Genomic DNA, 18,116 nt, shown 5'->3' with positions numbered 1-18,116 from the left:
TAATTAATTTCAAGGTTGCTCCAACTCACAGAGAGACGATGCTAGACAGCAAGCACACATCGCTGTCTTTTATAGGGGTCCATTAATTGCTGCTATTTCTGCAGCGGAGCGCGACAGCTTCTGACCCCTGGCTCCCTGCCGGCCACCCTCCCGCTGCTGCACGCTAAAATCTGTGTTCTTGTAAATGAGGGGAAAAAAGTTTCTTTCCCCAATTTAAACAACAGAGCTCATTAGGGCTGATTTGGCAACGATAGCAGAACCCAGTGCTGGGGAAAGGCAAAGAGCTCAACTCTGGTTGAAGGAAAAAAAAGTCGGCTCGAGAGGCACGCCTCTCCCCTGGAGATCTGGAACCACTGTCACTGGGATTCTCTGTGCCCAGACTCCGGCTCCGGTTCAGAAAGCAAATCAACGTCCTGACACCCTAGAAACGTCCTGCTGGTGGGAAACCAGAAAGTGGTTCTGGCAAGAAGGAAAAATGCAAACTGGAGAATTTGCAGATGGCAAGGTGCACCGGTGGGGCTGCACATAAAGGCAATAGCAATGCAACTGGAATCCTTTATTGAGGCCTGTCTCCTTAGAATATGCACACCTCGTTGTCATCAAAATGCTATTTATTATCTGCAGGATAAAAGTAATCCCAAATTCCAGTGCGCAGACTTCTCCACAATTCGGGAATCTTAAGGGGAGGTGAAGTATGAATTAAAACAGGGAGTGCCAAAATCATTTCTCTTTGGTTCTGGAAAAGAGCCAAAGGCCCAGCTTGGCCACAGATGACAAGTTTTTGTTGTTGTTTTTACACTGCGTAGAATTAGGCATGTTATTCCCCACCATGCTTGGCTCCTGAAGCGCCAAATATATTGAATCCATAAATACGTAGGTTAAAAAACTCAGTGTCCAGTTGTCTCATATACCCCTCAACTCTGATCCCTCAGCAGCCCCTTCTTGCTCCATTTCTCTTTCACTTTGGCCCCGTTTTTCATTACCCAGAATATCACTTGGTGACAAGGGACAGGAAGCCTCGAATTACATCACCTGAAAGCAAAAAAATTGATGAATCCAAAACAAAATGCATTGGTTAGGCATGACTTCCCCTGGCCATCCATGACTGTCAAACTGCTGAGAAGAGCAGCTTCCCCGCTGGCCACGTGGACAGCCGAAACCCCAACCCTCCCTGGCCAGCCTCACAGAATCATAATTGTCACCATTCTCTGTGCTCTTGCCATGGAGGCCACCATCATCCCCACCTGGTGCCTGGGCAGCTGACTCTTTTCCCCCCCTCCCCTCCTGGCAACCAGTCACCAGAAGGTTCCTTCCTTGCCGTGTCTATTGTCCTGGCCAGCCTTCTTAGGGATTCCCTGCACTCCTTCAGGTCTTCCCCCACTTCTCCTGTCTTCACATTGAGGCATTAGACATTTTCCTTCTAAGGATGGTTATGATCATCCTTTAAAATAAACTCGATTCTGGGACACCTGGGTGGATCAGCGGTTGGGCAGCTGCCTTTGGCTCAGGGCATGATCCTGGGATCTGGGATTGAGTCCTGCATCAGGGTCCATGCCAGGATCCTGCTTCTCCTTCTGCCTATGTCTCTGCCTCTCTCTCTGTGTCTCTCATGAATGAATAAATAAATCTTTTAAAAAATTAATAAAATAAACTTGATTCTTTAATGAGAAATTTAAAAATCCTCCTTGATCTGGCAACCAGCCCCCCTTACCTCCTCCTCTGCTTTTTTTTTTTTTTTTTTTGGTGGGGGATATTTTATTCTGAATAGCTTCCAGCTTACCAACTTTCAGTGACCCAGCTCCCAGATGCTTTTGGTCAGATATTTTCACATAATAGTCACAGTGAAACATATGGTCCTTAGGGTCTTAGTTGTTCTTTTTTATGATGTCTTTTGATAAGACACTTACCATCAAATAAACCACTATTAAGTATGTTCACATTTGTTGTGTGGCCATCACCACCCTCCATTTCCAGAACACTCTTTTTTTTAAGATTTTATTTATTTATTCATGAGAGACACAGAGAGAGAGTTAGAGACACAGGCAGTGGGAGAAGCGGGCTCCCTATGGGGAGTCTGATGTGGAACTCGATCCCAGGACCCCAGAATCATGACCTGAGCCAAAGACAGACATTTAACCACTGAGCCACCCAGGTGTCCCTAGAACACTTTTCATCTTGCAAAACTGAAGTGTCTGTCAGTCTCTTCAACAAATGGTGCTGAGAAGACTGGACAGCTACATGCCAAAGAATGAAACTAGACCACTTAACTACACTGTACACAAAAATAAACTCAAAATGGACTAAGGACCTAAATGTGAGACCTAAAAACCGTAAGAGTCCTAGAAGAGAGCACAGGCAGTAATTTCTCTGACCTCAGCCATAGCAACATTTTTCTAGATAGGTCTCCTGCGGCAAAGGAAACCAAAGCAAAAATAAACTATTAGGACTATATCAAAATACAATCTTCCGCACAGCAAGGAAATAACCAGCAAAACTGAAAGACTTCTCCATACTGAATGGGAGAAGATATTTGCAAACGACATACCCGATAAAGGGTTAGTATCCCAAGTACAGAAAGAACCGATGCAACTCAATGCCAGGAAAAACAACAACAACAACAACAAAAAAAAACAAATAAAGACAAATAATCCAATTAGAATATGGGCAGAAGACATGAACAGACATTTCTCCAAAGAAGACATCTGGATGGCCAGCAGATACATGAGAAGATGCTCAACATTACTCATCATCAGGGCAACGCAAATCAAAACCACAATGAGATAGCACCACACACCTGTCAGAATGGCTAAAATCAAAAAAACAAGAAACAACAAGTGTTGGTGAGGATGTGGAGAAAAAGGAACCTATGTACAGTGTTGGTGGAAATGCAAACTGGTAGCAGCCACTATGGAAAACAGTATGGAGGGTCCTCAAAAAGTTAAAAACAGAGCTGCCACATGATCCAGCAATTCCACGAAAACACTAATTCAAAAGGATGTATGCACCCTGTTTATTGCAGTGTTATTTACAGTAGCCAAATTATGGGAAGCAGCCCAAATGTCTCTTGATAGATGAATGGATAAAGAAGATGTGATGTTATTACATATGTGAATGTTATTCAGCCATAAAAAAAAAATGAAATCTTGCCATTTGCAAAGACCTGGATGAATGTAGGGAGTGTAATGTTAAGTGGAATAAGTCAGTCAGAGAAAGACAAATACCATATGATCTTACTCATATGGAATTTAAGAAACCAAACAAACGAACAAAGAGAAAAAAAGAGACAAACCAAAAAACAGACTCTTCACTGTAGAGAACAAAGTGATCTTGGGAATTATTGTGATTGTTAATGAGATATTTTACATTTTTTTTCATACTTTCTGAAGTCTGACATGTATTTCACACTTAGAGCACATCTCAGTTTGGACCAGGTACGTTTGCAGGGTTCAATAGCCACACGGGGCGAGGGGCCGGTGTGTTGGACAGCACTGTCCTGGCTCCATGGGTCTGACCAAGTCACTTACCCTCTGAGTCCCGGACACGAAAAAGTCTGAATGAATGAATGAATGAATGAATGAAGAAATGCCCCATTGTCTCATCTACAAACTGCATAGGAGATTACCCATCACACAAATTTGTAGTGAGGATGAAATCACACCTTTTTAAATTTGTTTAGTTTCAATTCAATTAGCCAACAGAGTGTATCATTAGTTTCAGATGTAGAGTTCAATAATTCATCAGTCGCGTAGAACACCCAGTGCTCGTCCCATCACATACCCTCCTTCAGTGCCCGTCACCCAGTTACCCCATCCCCTCACCCAGCTCCCCTCCAGCGACCCTCACTTTGGTTCCCAGAGTTAAGAGTCTCTCATGGTTTGTCTCCCTATTACTTCACACCTTCTAGAATAAACGCAAGGTAGGAGTCCCAGAACTGAGAAATCCTGGACCAGAAAAAAGCCAAACCCAGGAACCCTCAGATTGTTCATCTTGAGGGGGGTAATCACGAGGCCAGGGGACATTACGTAAAGTGCTCGGTACACAGTAACCATTCATTAGCTGTAGTTACAACTGAACAAACACAGTGACAACACAGCGGGAGAGGGTATGATTGATCTCTGCAGATAGTGCTAATGGGGGCAAAAAGGAAAGGCAGTGCGGAGGGGGGAGAGGGGGCTATGGCCCGGAACCCTGGAGGGGTGGGCTGTTCCAGGTGGAAGAGCGGGGGGAGGGCAAAGACCCGGGGTGGGGCTGGGGGGGGAGAGGCGGCTCCAGGAAGGGGGAGTGGAAATACTAGCTGTGCATTAGCTGAGCACAGAAATCCTTATCGGGCCTCCCTCTCCTGCCCCCGGGACTGCTGGTGACCCTTTCTCACATGAGGTCCTCAATAAACGTCCGCAGATGGCCTCCCCGGGCCACCAGCGCGCCAGGCTGCCCACCCCTCCGCCTAAATCACCCACTAAATGTCAGGGCCGGCCCCAGAGCCGGTGCTCATCAGAAAGAGAAAGCTAGGTCTTTTTTTCGGCCCTGCTCTGATTTATACGTGTACATTGATGATGTCAAGTCTGTATGAAAGCAGAATTTGTGTTCCTGCAACGACACCATAAATCCTCCCGGCCTCCCTTCCGCTCACTGGGAATACTGAATGCTCTGCTTCCACTGACAGCAGATAACGGCCCTTAGGAAGGGCAAGGAATTCACAAGCAGATAACAAGGGGACTCGGTGGGAGGTGTGTGCGTGTTTGCACACACGTGTGCACAGGCTGGGGGCCTGCAGGGAGAAGGCCTGCCAGCAGAGCTCTCGAGGTCCTGATTCTTTTTTTTTCTTTCTTTCTTTAAATACAGACTGTTCTTTCCATCATTTTTAATAAGTATCTCCCCGTGTGTTCATTTGCAAAAAGGCTGTCGAAACAACCACTTAAACTACAGGAATTTATTTTCTCACAGTGCTGGAGGCTGGAAGTCTGAGATTCAAGGGTCACCAGGGTCGGTCTCCTCTGAGGCCTTGCTCCTCGGCTTCTACATGGCTGTCTTGTACCTGCGCATGACATGGTCTTCCCTCTGCCCCCGTGTGTGTCCTAGTTTCCCCTTAGGAGGACACCAGGCAGACTGGGGGGAGGGCCCATCCTAATGACCTCATTTAAAAGTAATTACCTCTTTAAAGACCCTACACCAAATAGAGCCACATTCTGAGCTCCTGGGGGGTGAGGACTTCAACAGATGAAATTTGGGGAGGAGATGACTGAGCCCGGAACATCCACCAAAACTTCTCACAAATTTTAGTATTTTTTGGTTTAAGCTCAGGTCATGATCTCAGGGTTGTGGGACTGAGCCCCAGTCAGGTTCCATGCTCGGCACAGAAACTGCTTGAGATTCTCCCTCTCCCTCTGCCCCTCCTGCTCATGCTTGTTTGCTCTTTCTCTAAAATAGGTAAATAAATCTTTAAAAAAATAAAATAAAAAATAAGACCTAAAAAATAGAAAGAAAGAAAGAAAGAAAGAAAGAAAGAAAGAAAGAAAGAAAGAAAGAAAGAAAGAAAGAAAGAAAAGAAAGAAAGAAAACAATGGGATCCCTGGGTGGCGCAGCCATTTAGCGCCTGCCTAAACTGCCTAACGAGTTAGGGATCGAGTCCCACGTCAGGCTCCCTGCATGGAGCCTGCTTCTCCTTCTGCCCGTGTCTCTGCCTTTCTCTCTCTCTCTCTGTGTCTATCATGAATAAATAAATAAAATTAAAAAAAAAAAGAAGGAAAGGAAACAATTAATCTAGAAGATACTCACCAATGCTCCCAAGTGAGAGGCAATGTGATTTGAGTCAACTCAGTTCCAATAATCACAGTGCTTCAATTTCCTTTTATCTGTCACCTGTCTTCTCTCCTGATGAGTTTCAATATACATACTACTCTAAGTCATTAACTTTTCTAAATAAGTGTATATTTTACATCTTAACTTTGAACATCCCCTTGCTGCTTATCTCTAGAAAAGGAGGCCACCATCTTTTTATTTGCATTTGCAATGGTGGGTTTTTTGTTTTTGTTTTTTTTTTCCTCCTTTTCTTTGCTTTTCTTTTTTGGCTGCTTTTAGTGATAATGTGAAGTTTGGGAAACATCAGATATATATGCTTTCTACTCTTTAGCATTTGTCCATTTAAGGTTTAGCCAAAAACAAAGCAAAAGCAATCAGAGACAGAAAGGAACAGCAAAAGTAGAACCAAAAAGATTTCCTGAAGCAGATCCATGTCAAAAATCTGCCAGAATTTCAATCTTCGACCATAAAAAAAAATAAAATAAAATAAAAAAAAAATCCTTTGTACTGAATAGTCATGACTTGAATACTTGACTAGAGGACTGTGATTAATTGCTTAGCTTATAGGAATGAGGGGACCCGAGATGGTGCTAGGCAAAAACAGAACTGGTTTTTGGCTCCATCCTCCTTAAAGAGGGCTTCAAGCCTCTTGTAGTAACTCCAAGTATCAACTGAGAGAGTCACACCCAGCCCCAAAGGGGCTGTACTTTCTGCTGCTATTGAGTTTCCTTAAATGGTGTCATGACTTAATTGCATTCATCCCATTAGATACAATTCAAGTGTGTTTTAGAAAGAGTTTACTTAAAACCTTTCTCTTATTTTCTCTAAAACCCCTTTCATTTGTGAATCGCCATTTTTCTTAGTCAATCCCACTGAAAATGTCACCATTTAAGAAAAGATTGGGGGTTATGTTTTGTTTCCATTAATAAGACGGGGTTAACTGTATTTAATAGAGGTGTTGGGACTTGCCCAGGGTGACACAGTGTTAGCAATTCCCGGACTGGGACAATCATTCTGATTTTATCCAGGACACCAATGCTCAGAATTCCTTTTCTTTTCTTTTTAAGATTTTATTTATTTATTCATGAAAGACACACACAGAGAGGCAGAGACATAGGCAGAGGGAGAAGCAGGCTCCCCACAGAGAGCCTAATTGGGACTTGATCCCAGGACCCTGGGATCATGACCTGAGCTGAAGGCAGATGCTCAACCACTGAGCCACCCAGGTGCCCCAATGCTCAGAATTCTTGTAAAATATACACACGTTATTCATCATTAAGTCAACTGCCTGCTATAAATGTTATTTAGGGAGGGGGGGAAGAATAAATCTATTTGGAGAAGAATTAAAATTATTTTCAATTTAACATTATTTTTAGTACCTCCCAAACATTTTTTCTATTCCGATGGCAAAAAAAAAAAGTAACTAATGAAACAATATAAAATATATACACACAGCAACATGAATATTTATACAGTCAAATCCAATAAAAGAATCATTTCAAGAGAGCAGACTATACCGACTTCAAAAGGATGTTTCCCACTTAGAAGTATGTGATCGCTAACTCTGAAAATACATTTTAAATTCTGAGATATCTTTTCTTATTTTTCACAGTCGGGTTCCTGTGATTGGGGATATTATTCTGTTTGTGATTTCCTGTGCTTCTGGGTCCCCACTGCAAATTTGGGTCAAGTGCCAGTTATCTACTTCTTCCATCAAAATTAATCAAGCTTTGTTATGTCAAAATCAGGCTGGAAAGGTTTTAATAGTGCCTTTTATAGGAGACAAGATATACTGGTTGCAAAGCTCACCTCTCCTCCTCCAACAAAAACAAAACAAACAAAAAGCTAGACACTTTGATTATTACCATAGCTTTCTAAAATAGATCAATAGTGATAATCTCATTATACTGAACACATTTTTCTCATTATATAAAGAAAAGATTAGCTAATAGTAGGAATAATATTAAAAATCCATGTTGTAATTAGGTCTGGGTCTCCAAGGTCCAGATCAATCAATCAATCAAGATAGACAACTGTCTGAATAACTTAAGCTAAATAAATAATCAAACCCACTGGAGATCCATTTAGTGATCTAAACTACATAGTTCAGTTATCTATAAGCATAAAATTAATGAGCTATTTGGACAATTGCCGTTTCTCTGTCAAATGCATAGTGTGAAAACAAGTAAGAAGGCACGCGTATGGATCGCAGTCCCCAAGCCATATAAATCTCAGTTTGGGACTAGTCCCATTTAGTAAGCACTTGACAAGCAAGACTCTGCAAGACATATTACGTACACTGTCCCTTGAAACTCCCACAACCCTATGAAGAGGATCCTATTGTTTTTCCTTCATACAGGAGGGAAAACTCTTGGTTTGCACAGATTAAGAAATCTGCACATAAGTTGCCCAGCTGGGTCATCGTACAGCCTGGATTTGACTCCCAACCCACAGCAAAGCTGCTTTTGCCCTGTAGAGGGGCCATGTGATCTGGTTTGGGGCCCGAGCTGGGCCACCCAGGGGGCGGTTGATTAAAGTAAACAGCTCAATCAGGAAATTCTATGTAACCAAGAGAAACAAAAACTTATCTTACTCTCCACATTGATCACTAGAAAAGCATAATTCCCAAATCTCTACATCATTTCACTGCCTCATGAGACGTGCTTGGCGTCACGGAAGTAGTTCAATCACGTCGATGATTAGAACTCGGTTAACAGAGGAAGCAATAGCGCAAGTGGAGTGTAAACAGAAAAGTGAGCTACAAGTTTAAACATTAGTTAAATGCAGATGTGACTGATGTTAGGTCCTTATCTCTGAGATCTCAAAAGCTCCTACCAAGAGGGCCTAACAATCCCTCCCGACCAGAAGAGCAGGATTGACCACTGCCCATCCCCCAGGGCCAGAGGGTCACTCTTGCCAGCAGCCTGAAGCCTCCACGGAGAGGAGCAGCTGGCACAGCATCAACAGCAGACCCAGGATTGTGTCCCCAGGGACGGGAGGGAAACAGTGTGGACAGAACAGTCATCCCCTTCTTTCCACCTCCATCTTCTCTGAAGATCTATCCCCCTGACCTGGCAAGCTTCAGTGACTTACCCAAGTTGGACACGCTGGCACTCACTACTTGGTATGGGTTCAACTGTGTAAAATTTCACGTTGAAGTCCTAACCCCCCAGTACCTCAAAATGTGACCTTCTTTGGAACAAGAGTTGCTGGGCACCTGGGTGGCTCAGTGGTTGGGCAGCTGCCTTTGGCCCAGGGCATGATCCTGGGGTTCTGGGATAGAGTTCTGTATCAGGCCCCTTGCAGGGAGCCTGCTTCTCCCTCTGCCTACCTCTCTGCCTCTCTCTGTGTGTCCCTCATGAATAAATAAATTAAATCATTTTTTAAAAAGGAAATAGAGTTGTCGCAAATGTAATCAGGTAAGATGAGGTCAGTGGAGGGGAGGGCCCAATCTAATATGACTGGTGTCCTTAAAGGGGGCAAATTTAGACACAAAGACACACAAGTAGGGAGAAGACGACGGTCACAGTGATGCTGCCACAAGCCAAGGAGCTACTGAAAGCTAGGAGAGAAGCCTGGGACAGATCTGTTCTAGAGCTTTCGGAGAGAGAGCCCCCCCAATCAACACCTTGCTCTCAGACTTCTGGCCTCCAGGACTGCACCAGAATACATTTCTGTTGTTCTAAGCCACCCGGGCTGTGGTCCTTTGTCACACCAGCCCCAGGAAACACACGCAGTCCTCTGAGGTTACCTGGATCCCATCCGTTCTGACACCTGGGAAATTCTTTGCAGCCATTCTGCGTCCAATCCATCAGGAAGTTAAATATAAACCATAGTAAACTCGGCAGCTGACTTGGGATAAAGGCTTATTTCCAGAGTACTGATTAACTTAGGTTTCACACAGGGCTCTACAGAGGGATGTTGTCCAGAGAGAACCTTTGGACCGTGACAAAGCCTTAACAGGGCAGCCAGAGCTTCCACAGGAAGACCTCTGTTCCTTTTCTTTTTTTTTAAGATTTTATTTTTTACTTATTTATGAAAGGCACAGAGAGAGAGGCAGAGACACAGGCAGAGGGAGAAGCAGGCTCCCTGCGGGGAACCCAATGAGGGACTCAATCCCGGGACCCCAGGATCACGACCTGAGCCGAAGGCAGATGCTCAACCACTGAGCCACCCAGGTGCCCCAGAAGACCCCTTTTCTACTGAGCTGCCCAAGGACCACTGTTTGTGAAACATCAGGATGGAAACAGATGAGAATTTTTCTTTTTCCATGCTTAAAACCTGGTTCTATCTAAAGAACCATACAAACATACACTCACAAATGTCCAAAATGTCACTGGGAACATCATGCGAGGGAAGGACATGCAGCAGGTGAGACAGAGGGTGGAAGAAAATGCTTCATTCAGGCTGGGCGGAGCAGGGAAGACCCCACGGAAGAATAGGGGGCATTTCGGTGGACCTCTCAGTGCAGGGGGTGGCAGGCAGGGAGCAGAGGCACCCCAGCTGGGGGGGGGTGGCCAAGAAGGACACTCAGAGGACAGAGAACCCACCTTGCCTGGATCAACACGAGGGGTGATGGGACAGAAACGAGAACGGAGCCCGGGGACTGAGCAGAGAGCCCTGAACACAGGGGCTGGAAGCCGGAATTCACTCTGCAGGGAAAGAGGGAACCAACCAGTCTAGAGCTTTTTTTACTTTTTTTTTTTTTTTTAAGCAGGGCCGTTGCATGATTAGAGTTCATTTCTACATGGTTAGGATGGATTATAGCCATGAGCAACTGGAGATGCAGAGGATTAAGAAGCCTAAACCCGCATGTGGCCAAGGGATGGGTCAGTAGGAGGTAAAATCAGAAAGCAACGTGGAGGGGAGCCTGGGTGGCTCAGTGGTTGAGCGTCTGCCTTCGGCTCAGGTGATGATCCCGGGGTCCTGGGATCGAGTCCCACATTGGGCTCCTCGCAGGGAGCCAGCTTCTCCCTCTGCCTGTGTCTCTGCCTCTCTCTGTCTCTCATGAATAAATAAATTAAATCTTTAAAACATTAGAAAAAAAAAAAGGAAGCACTGTGGTCAGGGCCAGCAGACAATGGATTGCGTTTGCAATGTATTAGGGGATGAATTATGTCCCTTCAAAAAGATCCTAACTCTCCGTACCTCCCAACCGGACCTTACTTGGAAACAGGCTCATTTTGAGTGTAACTAGTTACAGCAAGGTGAGGTGAGACAGGAGTAGGAACGGGGGTCCCTAGTCCAATAAGGCCAGGATCCTAATTAGAAGAGACAAGTGGGCTCCACACTGAGCAGGTGCCTGTTTCTCCCTCTCCCTCTGCCCCTCCCCTTGCTTGTACGCTCTCTCTCTCAAATAAAATCTTAAAAAAAAAAAAAAGGAGAGAGAGAGAGAGAGAGAGAAGGAGAAGGCTTTGGGAAGATGGGAGGGAGGCTGAGTGAGGCCATTTCAAGCCAAGGAACACCCAAGATTGCTGGCACACCACCAGGGCCTGGGAGATCCCCCCACCGGTTTCGGTGGAAGCGGGGCCTGTTCGGACTCCTAGCCTCCTGAGCTGTGAGACCACGAGCTTCTATTGCTCTGAGCCACCTGGGGTGGGGCATTTTGTTGCAGGAAGCCCAAGAAAGTAACACAGGGTGTGAAAACAGAAGATCTCAGTAAGGTTAGTTCACCAGGGAAATTGCTGCCAGCCTTAAAATCACTTCCCCGCAGCATCGAGTGCGGGGAAAGTGTCTCCCCTTCTACTCACCAACCTACAGAGAGCAGTGGAAGGCGGTGATAACTTTAGAGCAATTTCCAATCATTAAAACCGTCTCTGCTATAACATACATTATAAATGTGCGTAGCATTAAGCCATCAAAGAGAGTAAGTTCACTAATGGTATTCCCCACGAGGCTCCTGACAAACTAACGAGGCATGCCAACTGGATGCTTCGTGGACATTAAGGGCTTCGCTTTCCGACCGGTCTCTTTCAGGATGGGCAGACGCTCCCCTTGCTCTCAGACCTCCCAAATTCATTGCTTCACACAAAGCTCTTCTGACAATCAGCCTCCTTTCACACTTCTGGAAGCCTCTGTCTCACCCCCCAGGAGTTCAATGCTGGACTTCTCCGTGGGGGTGACCAAGACAGGCCTCCAGAGTCCAGAAGGAGAGCGAGCTCACAAAACCTATATTCAACACACCTATCTTTGCCCTAATAACACCATGAGATGTAAAGCTTGTCCTGATAACCACAAACCATAAAGTGAATGTGCCAGGTGGGGAGTCACCAGGCCAGGCAGGCAGACAATGAGGCTGAGAAATACAGCTCTGTGTTGCTCACCCCTTTGCCTTCCCATGGAAGCCAGCCCACCTGGAGGGCTCAGGGCTCTCAAGGCTTCATCCAGGGTCTGGTGTCTCCTCGACAGCACATTAGCATAACCACCTGCATTTCTACATCACCTCTCTGTTCCACGCTGTCCCCCATGTTTCTCTCTCCAAGTTAACTGTCACTCCAGGATGAGCCCCAAGCACTCCCAACAGTGGCCAGCATCCCAGGAGGAAATGGAGCCAGATCAGTGTCCCAGGAAGTTAGAACACAGGGAGCAGGGGTGATGGAGCACCACGGAAGCAAACAGTGCTCTCCACCCAAACCCCAAGGACTCCCATTGTCCGGGTAATGTATCTTTTGGTCCTGACCGCTCCACCTCCTTCACTGTCCCCTTGACTGTGCCTGTCTCTTGCTTTTTGCTTTGAGGGTCCAAAGGCAATTAGGGGTTAGTGAATGAATGAGACAGGTTAAGGAGAAAAAAAAAATCCTAGCATGATGTAATGGATTGAATTGTATCTCCCCAAAAGATGCTGAAGTTCTAACTCCTGAGGACCTATGGATGTGGCCTTATTTGGAAATAGGGTCTTTGCAGATGATAAATTTAAGAGGTCATTAGGGTGGGCCCTGATCCAGTAGGACTGTGTTCTTATAAAAAGGGGATATTTGGCCACAGAGACGGGTGTACACACACACACACACACACACACACACACACACACACACACAGAAGATGCTGGGAAAATACCATTTGCAAGCCAAAGGATACCTGAGACTACCAGAGGCTACGAGAAAGACCTAGAACAGACGCTCCCTCGCAGCCCTCAGAGGTAATCAAACCTATTGCATCTTCATTTTAGACTTCCAGTCTCCAGAACCAAGTAAGTTTGGTTGGTTTGAGATAATTTCTGTTGTCTAATCCACCCAGGCTGTGGTATTTTGTTATGGCAGCCCTTGGAAAACTAATACACATGACCAAATGCTATCAGCAATAACAATATTTTCAATGTAAACATTTTTTTTTTTCAATGTAAACATTTTAAGAGATATACAGAACTGTCTTTTGGGTTCACACAAATCATATGCAAATTATCTATAAGCCCATGTGTCAATATCTCACAAACAAAGTTTAAGTATCTCTGTGGGATGTCTTCATAATTTCATATACCTAAGTGTATCCCTTAAGATATTCTAGTAGAGGGGCACCTGGGTGACTCAGTCAGCTAAGCACCTGACTCCTGATTTCAGCTCAGGTCATGATCTTGGGGTTGTGAGATCAAGCCCCGTGTGAGGCTCCGAGCTAAGCATGGAGCCTACTTGGGATTCTCTCTCTTGCCTTCTCCTCTGCCCTCTTTGCTGCACTCACACACACGTGTGAGCACACACACACACACACTCTCTCTCTCTCAAAAAAAAAAATTCTAGCAGAAATTTAAAACACTTTATTCTTCTGAATGCTATAGAAATAACTATACCAGAAATATAGAACTACTATTGGCATTGAGTATTTTCAGAGGGTTGGTTGGCTGGTTGGTTGATTGATGGATGCATGGATTGAACTATTCCTACAGGAAACGGCAGGCAGCATCACTCACCAAAAACAGATCAGGAATTCAATCAGCAATATTAATTTCCTTACTGAGAGAGGGGGTCGTTTCCAGGTATCATACTACCTGGATACAATGCAATTCACTACGGCGAGGTTGCCTACTAGCATGATTCCGGAGGTTGGCCCTAGCTCTCAGGACACCTAGCAAATATGGATTATATAAACACTGTGTGTGTTTGCTGGAGCCACCATGACAAAATGCCACAGACCAGGATCTTAAACAACAGAATTTAGGTTCTGAAAGTTGTAGAGGCTGGAAGTCTAAGATCGAGGTGTCGGCAGGGTTGGTTTCTTCGGAGACCTCTATCCTCGGCTCATGGATGGCCAAGCCATCTTGGCTTCTCCATGTCCTCACAGAGTCTTCCCTCTGGGTCTGTGTCCTAATCTCTTCTTATTCAGACACCAGATGGGATTATTATTATTATTATTATTATTATTATTATTATTATTATTCAGATGGGATTAGGCCCACCCACCTGACCTCATTTTACCATAATCACCTCTTCAAAGGCCTCATCGCCAAATACAGTCACATTCTGAGCACCTGGGGGTTAGGACTCCAACATAGGCATGTGGGGGGACTCGATTCAACCTAATCCAACACCTATACAGACGCAAGACATGAGCTACCACCACGTGAAGAAGCTCAGGACAACAGTGGCTTGACAAGCACTGCAAAACACCAGGCACCAGCTCACGAGCCCTTTCGGAGGCAGGAGCCACACTGAGCAACAATATTTAAAAGGTTGCTTATGCCTGTGCACCAATGAGGCATGGCCCACCCAGCTGTTGGTGATAAATCAGAAGTTACTTTCCTAATGCCGAAATTTTCCTCTGTCACGTCAAGATGGATGAGTCTCTCAGATTACACACAGAGAAACCCAAAACCATCACAGTCCTTTCCCAGGGAATAAAAAAAGAAAAAAGAAAAGACACACCTCTTTTCTAACCCTTGCTTTTGATTCTCTCCACTTGCAAGTAATGGTCACTGACCCCTTATTAAACTGTCACACTATTTACCCATCCAAGGAAGGAACTGGGAAGAGGGGATTGATGTGTGATCCGCATATTGGGGGGATTTCTCTCTTTGAGCTTACAGAGTCGAACAGCTGTTGCAGCTCTCAATGCACAGGAAGTCTCAGCCTTGGGCCCCTCCATCAGGGTGAATGATGACTCAGGAGACAGAGGGATCACAGGTCTTGAGGCTCCAGAAAAGGGCATTTCCCCCAAGATCCTAACTGTTACATATGCTGGAGAATGTCTTGTGTCTCCTGGGCAGTGAGTGACACAAACAGACCTGAATTTATTTCTCATCTTGCATATCTTTCTCTTCGACAGCAAAGCAACAAAGGGGCTTTTCCAGACAAGAACCAGGACTAAGTCTGCAGAGTCTTACTTGAGATCCCCTAAAACCCTAGAACACAGAATCTGTCGCTCTTTAAAAAAAAAAAAAAAAAAGATTTTTATTTATTATTCATGATAGACATAGAGAGAGAGAGAAAGAGAGAGCAGGCAGAGGGAGAAGCAGGCTCCATGCCAGGTGCCCGACATGGGACTCGATCCCAGGACTCCAGCATCACGCCCTAGGCCAAAGGCAGGTGCTGAACTGCTGAGCCACCCAGGCATCCGCTCTGTCACTCTTTAAGGAGAAATTTCCACCGTAATGCCATAAGTTCTGTTTGTGGTTCACAGCTTAATTCTGACTCTGAGACCCACTTTCTTTGAGGGCAGATCGGATTCTTGTGCCTTCGGTGCCTTACACAAAATCATCCATTGCAGGGGGCCCTTTGGGACAGAAACCCAGGCCTCACTTGGCTTGCCATCCTAGGTGCTCTGCAGGAAAGGGTATATTTTCCCCCCAAATACTCACCAAATCACACCACAGAGCTGCAGCCACTCAGAGGAGCCCCTTTTTTCCAACTGTCTACCCAGAGGGGATGCCTTTTTCTAAATGGTCTGCCTAGTGATACCTTTTTCTGATTTGTACAAAAGCCCATACAGGTTACCAGCAGCTCTGCATAAAGGTGATCGATAAATGTTTGAAAAGACATGATAATTTCCAATGGCCAACTAAAGGTAACGCTTTTTAAAAAGATTTTATTTATTTACTTATTTATTTTAGAGACAGCAAGAGTGGGGGGTGGGTGCAGAAGGGGAAGGAGAGAGAGAATCTGAAACAGCCTCCATGCCCAGCACAGAGGTCCATGCAGGGCTCGATCTCATGATCTGAGATCATGACCTGAGTCAAAATCAAGAAACAGACACCTGACTGAGCTACCCAGGTGCCCCAAGATAACGATTTACTTATTTATTTTGTTAAAGATTTATTTATTTGTAAGAGAGAGAGAAAGAGGGCATGGGGGAGGGATAGAGAGAGAGAGAGCATCTCAAGCAGACTCCACTCTGAGCATGGAGCCTGATGGGGGGCTTCATCCTAGGACCTTGAGATCATAACCTGAGTCAATACCATGAATTGAACACTTAACTAACAGCCTCCCAGACACCCCAAGACAACTTTTTTAAAAAACCATTTACAACTGGGAAATTTCACTAGCAGTAACCATTCTGACCTCACAGTACGCCTAGCAAATGGCTTTAGATTAGGAAATAAATATTAAAAAAAAAAAAAAAAAAGATGTTCAGAAAATGAGAAAGGTTTTCCATGGGTGTAGAGGGAATGATTTTGAAAGGCAAGAAGTCATCATTTTTTTTGTGCTTTCCCTCTTCCCTTCCCCTAAGCCTTACATGACCTTCTCTTCCATAACAAAGAGATCTTAGACATGCTTTCTTCAAAATTCGACATTTAATACATAAACTCCAAAATTAGCCCTAATTCAAGAAGTATTCCTGTCCCAAAGGCAGCAAAAAACAATCAGTAGTGTATTCTCACGTCCTGAACAAAACTAGCAGCCAAATGTAGCTGAAAAGGTACATGAATAAAGTAACCTTTGGGTGGAAGGGGGTCTTGGGGGACACTGTAGGAGCCGGAAACACAGAAATTTTGACGATAATAGTCCAAGACAAAATTCTCAACCCAATCCTGGAATCTAAAGAGGTCTTAGATCACAGTGGCAATGGGGACTTCTAGCAGAGGGCCAGTCAACAAAAACAGCATCATACCTCCAAAACCACAAATGTAGAGGACCTCATAACCCCTATAGATAGTAAAATGTTTTGCTGAGTGTTGAATAAAAAGTTGGCTACCAAACCAAAACATGGGGAATTAAGTTGTCCAATAAATTTTTTCCCACTATACCGATCTGGTAACTCGGTGGGGAATTATCTCTAGATATCCTCTTTCTTCACCATTACAATAACTTTCTACTGTTTAAGGATGCTCTGTGCCAAGAAGGTGACCAGAAGGTAAGGCCAATAAGGATTCAATGATCATACCTTCCTAGCACTTTGTCACCAATCCAAGAAATGTAAGGGAACCATTAGTACTTAGAAAGAGCTCAAAGTAAAAACCAGTCAGCAAAGAAGCCACCAACAGTATGAAGCCATGAGGCAGAGAAGAGAGTGGACAGAGGAATATTCCCTGTGAGCCACGGAAGCTGCTGGAAGCTCCAGGCAGAGGCAGAGAGAAGGAAAGTAGGGATTCTGGGAATGCAGGTCCTCAGGGAGGTGTTGACTGTGGGGCTGAGAGGTGCAGCCCTAATCTTCTTCCTCACTTTCCTTTATGCCTAAAATAAAACTCCAAGACCCATGATAAACTCAGTATCTATTTCTCAATCTGAAAAATCCTCATTCACACATACCTTTAATGGTTAAGTATAAACGTGAAAGTCTAACAGAAGAGAATAACCACCTGCCATTTGTACACTGACACAGTATTGAATATATTTTCAGGATAAATATGTGCTTTACGCAGATATACATATATAAAATATATACCTACATTGTATATATGTAAATTATATATACATAATCTACCTGTACATCACATACATGTGTATGTATGTCCATCATCTATGTGTGTGTGTGTGTGTGTGTATATAAAATATCAAATCCCCATTGAATACCCATGAGGTATCATCATTTTACAGACACAGAAACTAAAGTTTGGAGGACTTGAATACTTTATCCAAGATAACATAGCTACTAAGAAGCACAAAGGTGATAGGAACCCATGACTGTCAGCCCCTAATGCCTGTGCTAATATCCTTAACATGTAAAAAGTTTGTACAAATCAATAAGGCAAACAGGAGAAATATCATTAACAATAGTTAATAGAAGAAACATTTTTTCAATCAAGGACACAAATTATCCTTACCGCTAGTAACTACCAAAATGCACTTTTTAAAAGTCACTTCCAGGCAGCCCGGGTGGCTCAGCGGTTTAGCACTGCCTTCAGCCCAGGGCCTGATCCTGGAGACCCAGGATCGAGTCCTAGGTCAGGC

At 44.5% G+C, this 18,116-nt stretch overlaps 1 protein-coding gene across 3 annotated transcripts in view; it reads right to left on the bottom strand.

The window, feature by feature from the left end:
- The window catches only part of HUNK (hormonally up-regulated Neu-associated kinase), a 106,688-nt gene that overhangs the window by 72,558 nt on the left and 16,014 nt on the right, over nucleotides 1-18,116 (bottom strand). The window contains exon 1 of one of the 3 annotated variants that reach the window (XM_025449759.3): nucleotides 9,551-9,670. The exons of the other annotated variants lie outside the window; for them this stretch is intronic. Within the exon in view, the coding sequence (XP_025305544.1) occupies nucleotides 9,551-9,595 (45 nt within the window). The 5' untranslated portion in view covers nucleotides 9,596-9,670. Of the gene's footprint in view, nucleotides 1-9,550; nucleotides 9,671-18,116 lie in introns of those variants that run through there. 3 annotated transcript variants of the gene reach the window in all.

The sequence above is a fragment of the Canis lupus genome, chromosome 31 (assembly GCF_003254725.2).
Source record: "Canis lupus dingo isolate Sandy chromosome 31, ASM325472v2, whole genome shotgun sequence".
NCBI lineage: Eukaryota > Metazoa > Chordata > Mammalia > Carnivora > Canidae > Canis > Canis lupus.
The sequence above is the reverse complement of the archived record's forward strand: the minus strand, read 5'-3'. Positions and strand labels throughout refer to the sequence as shown.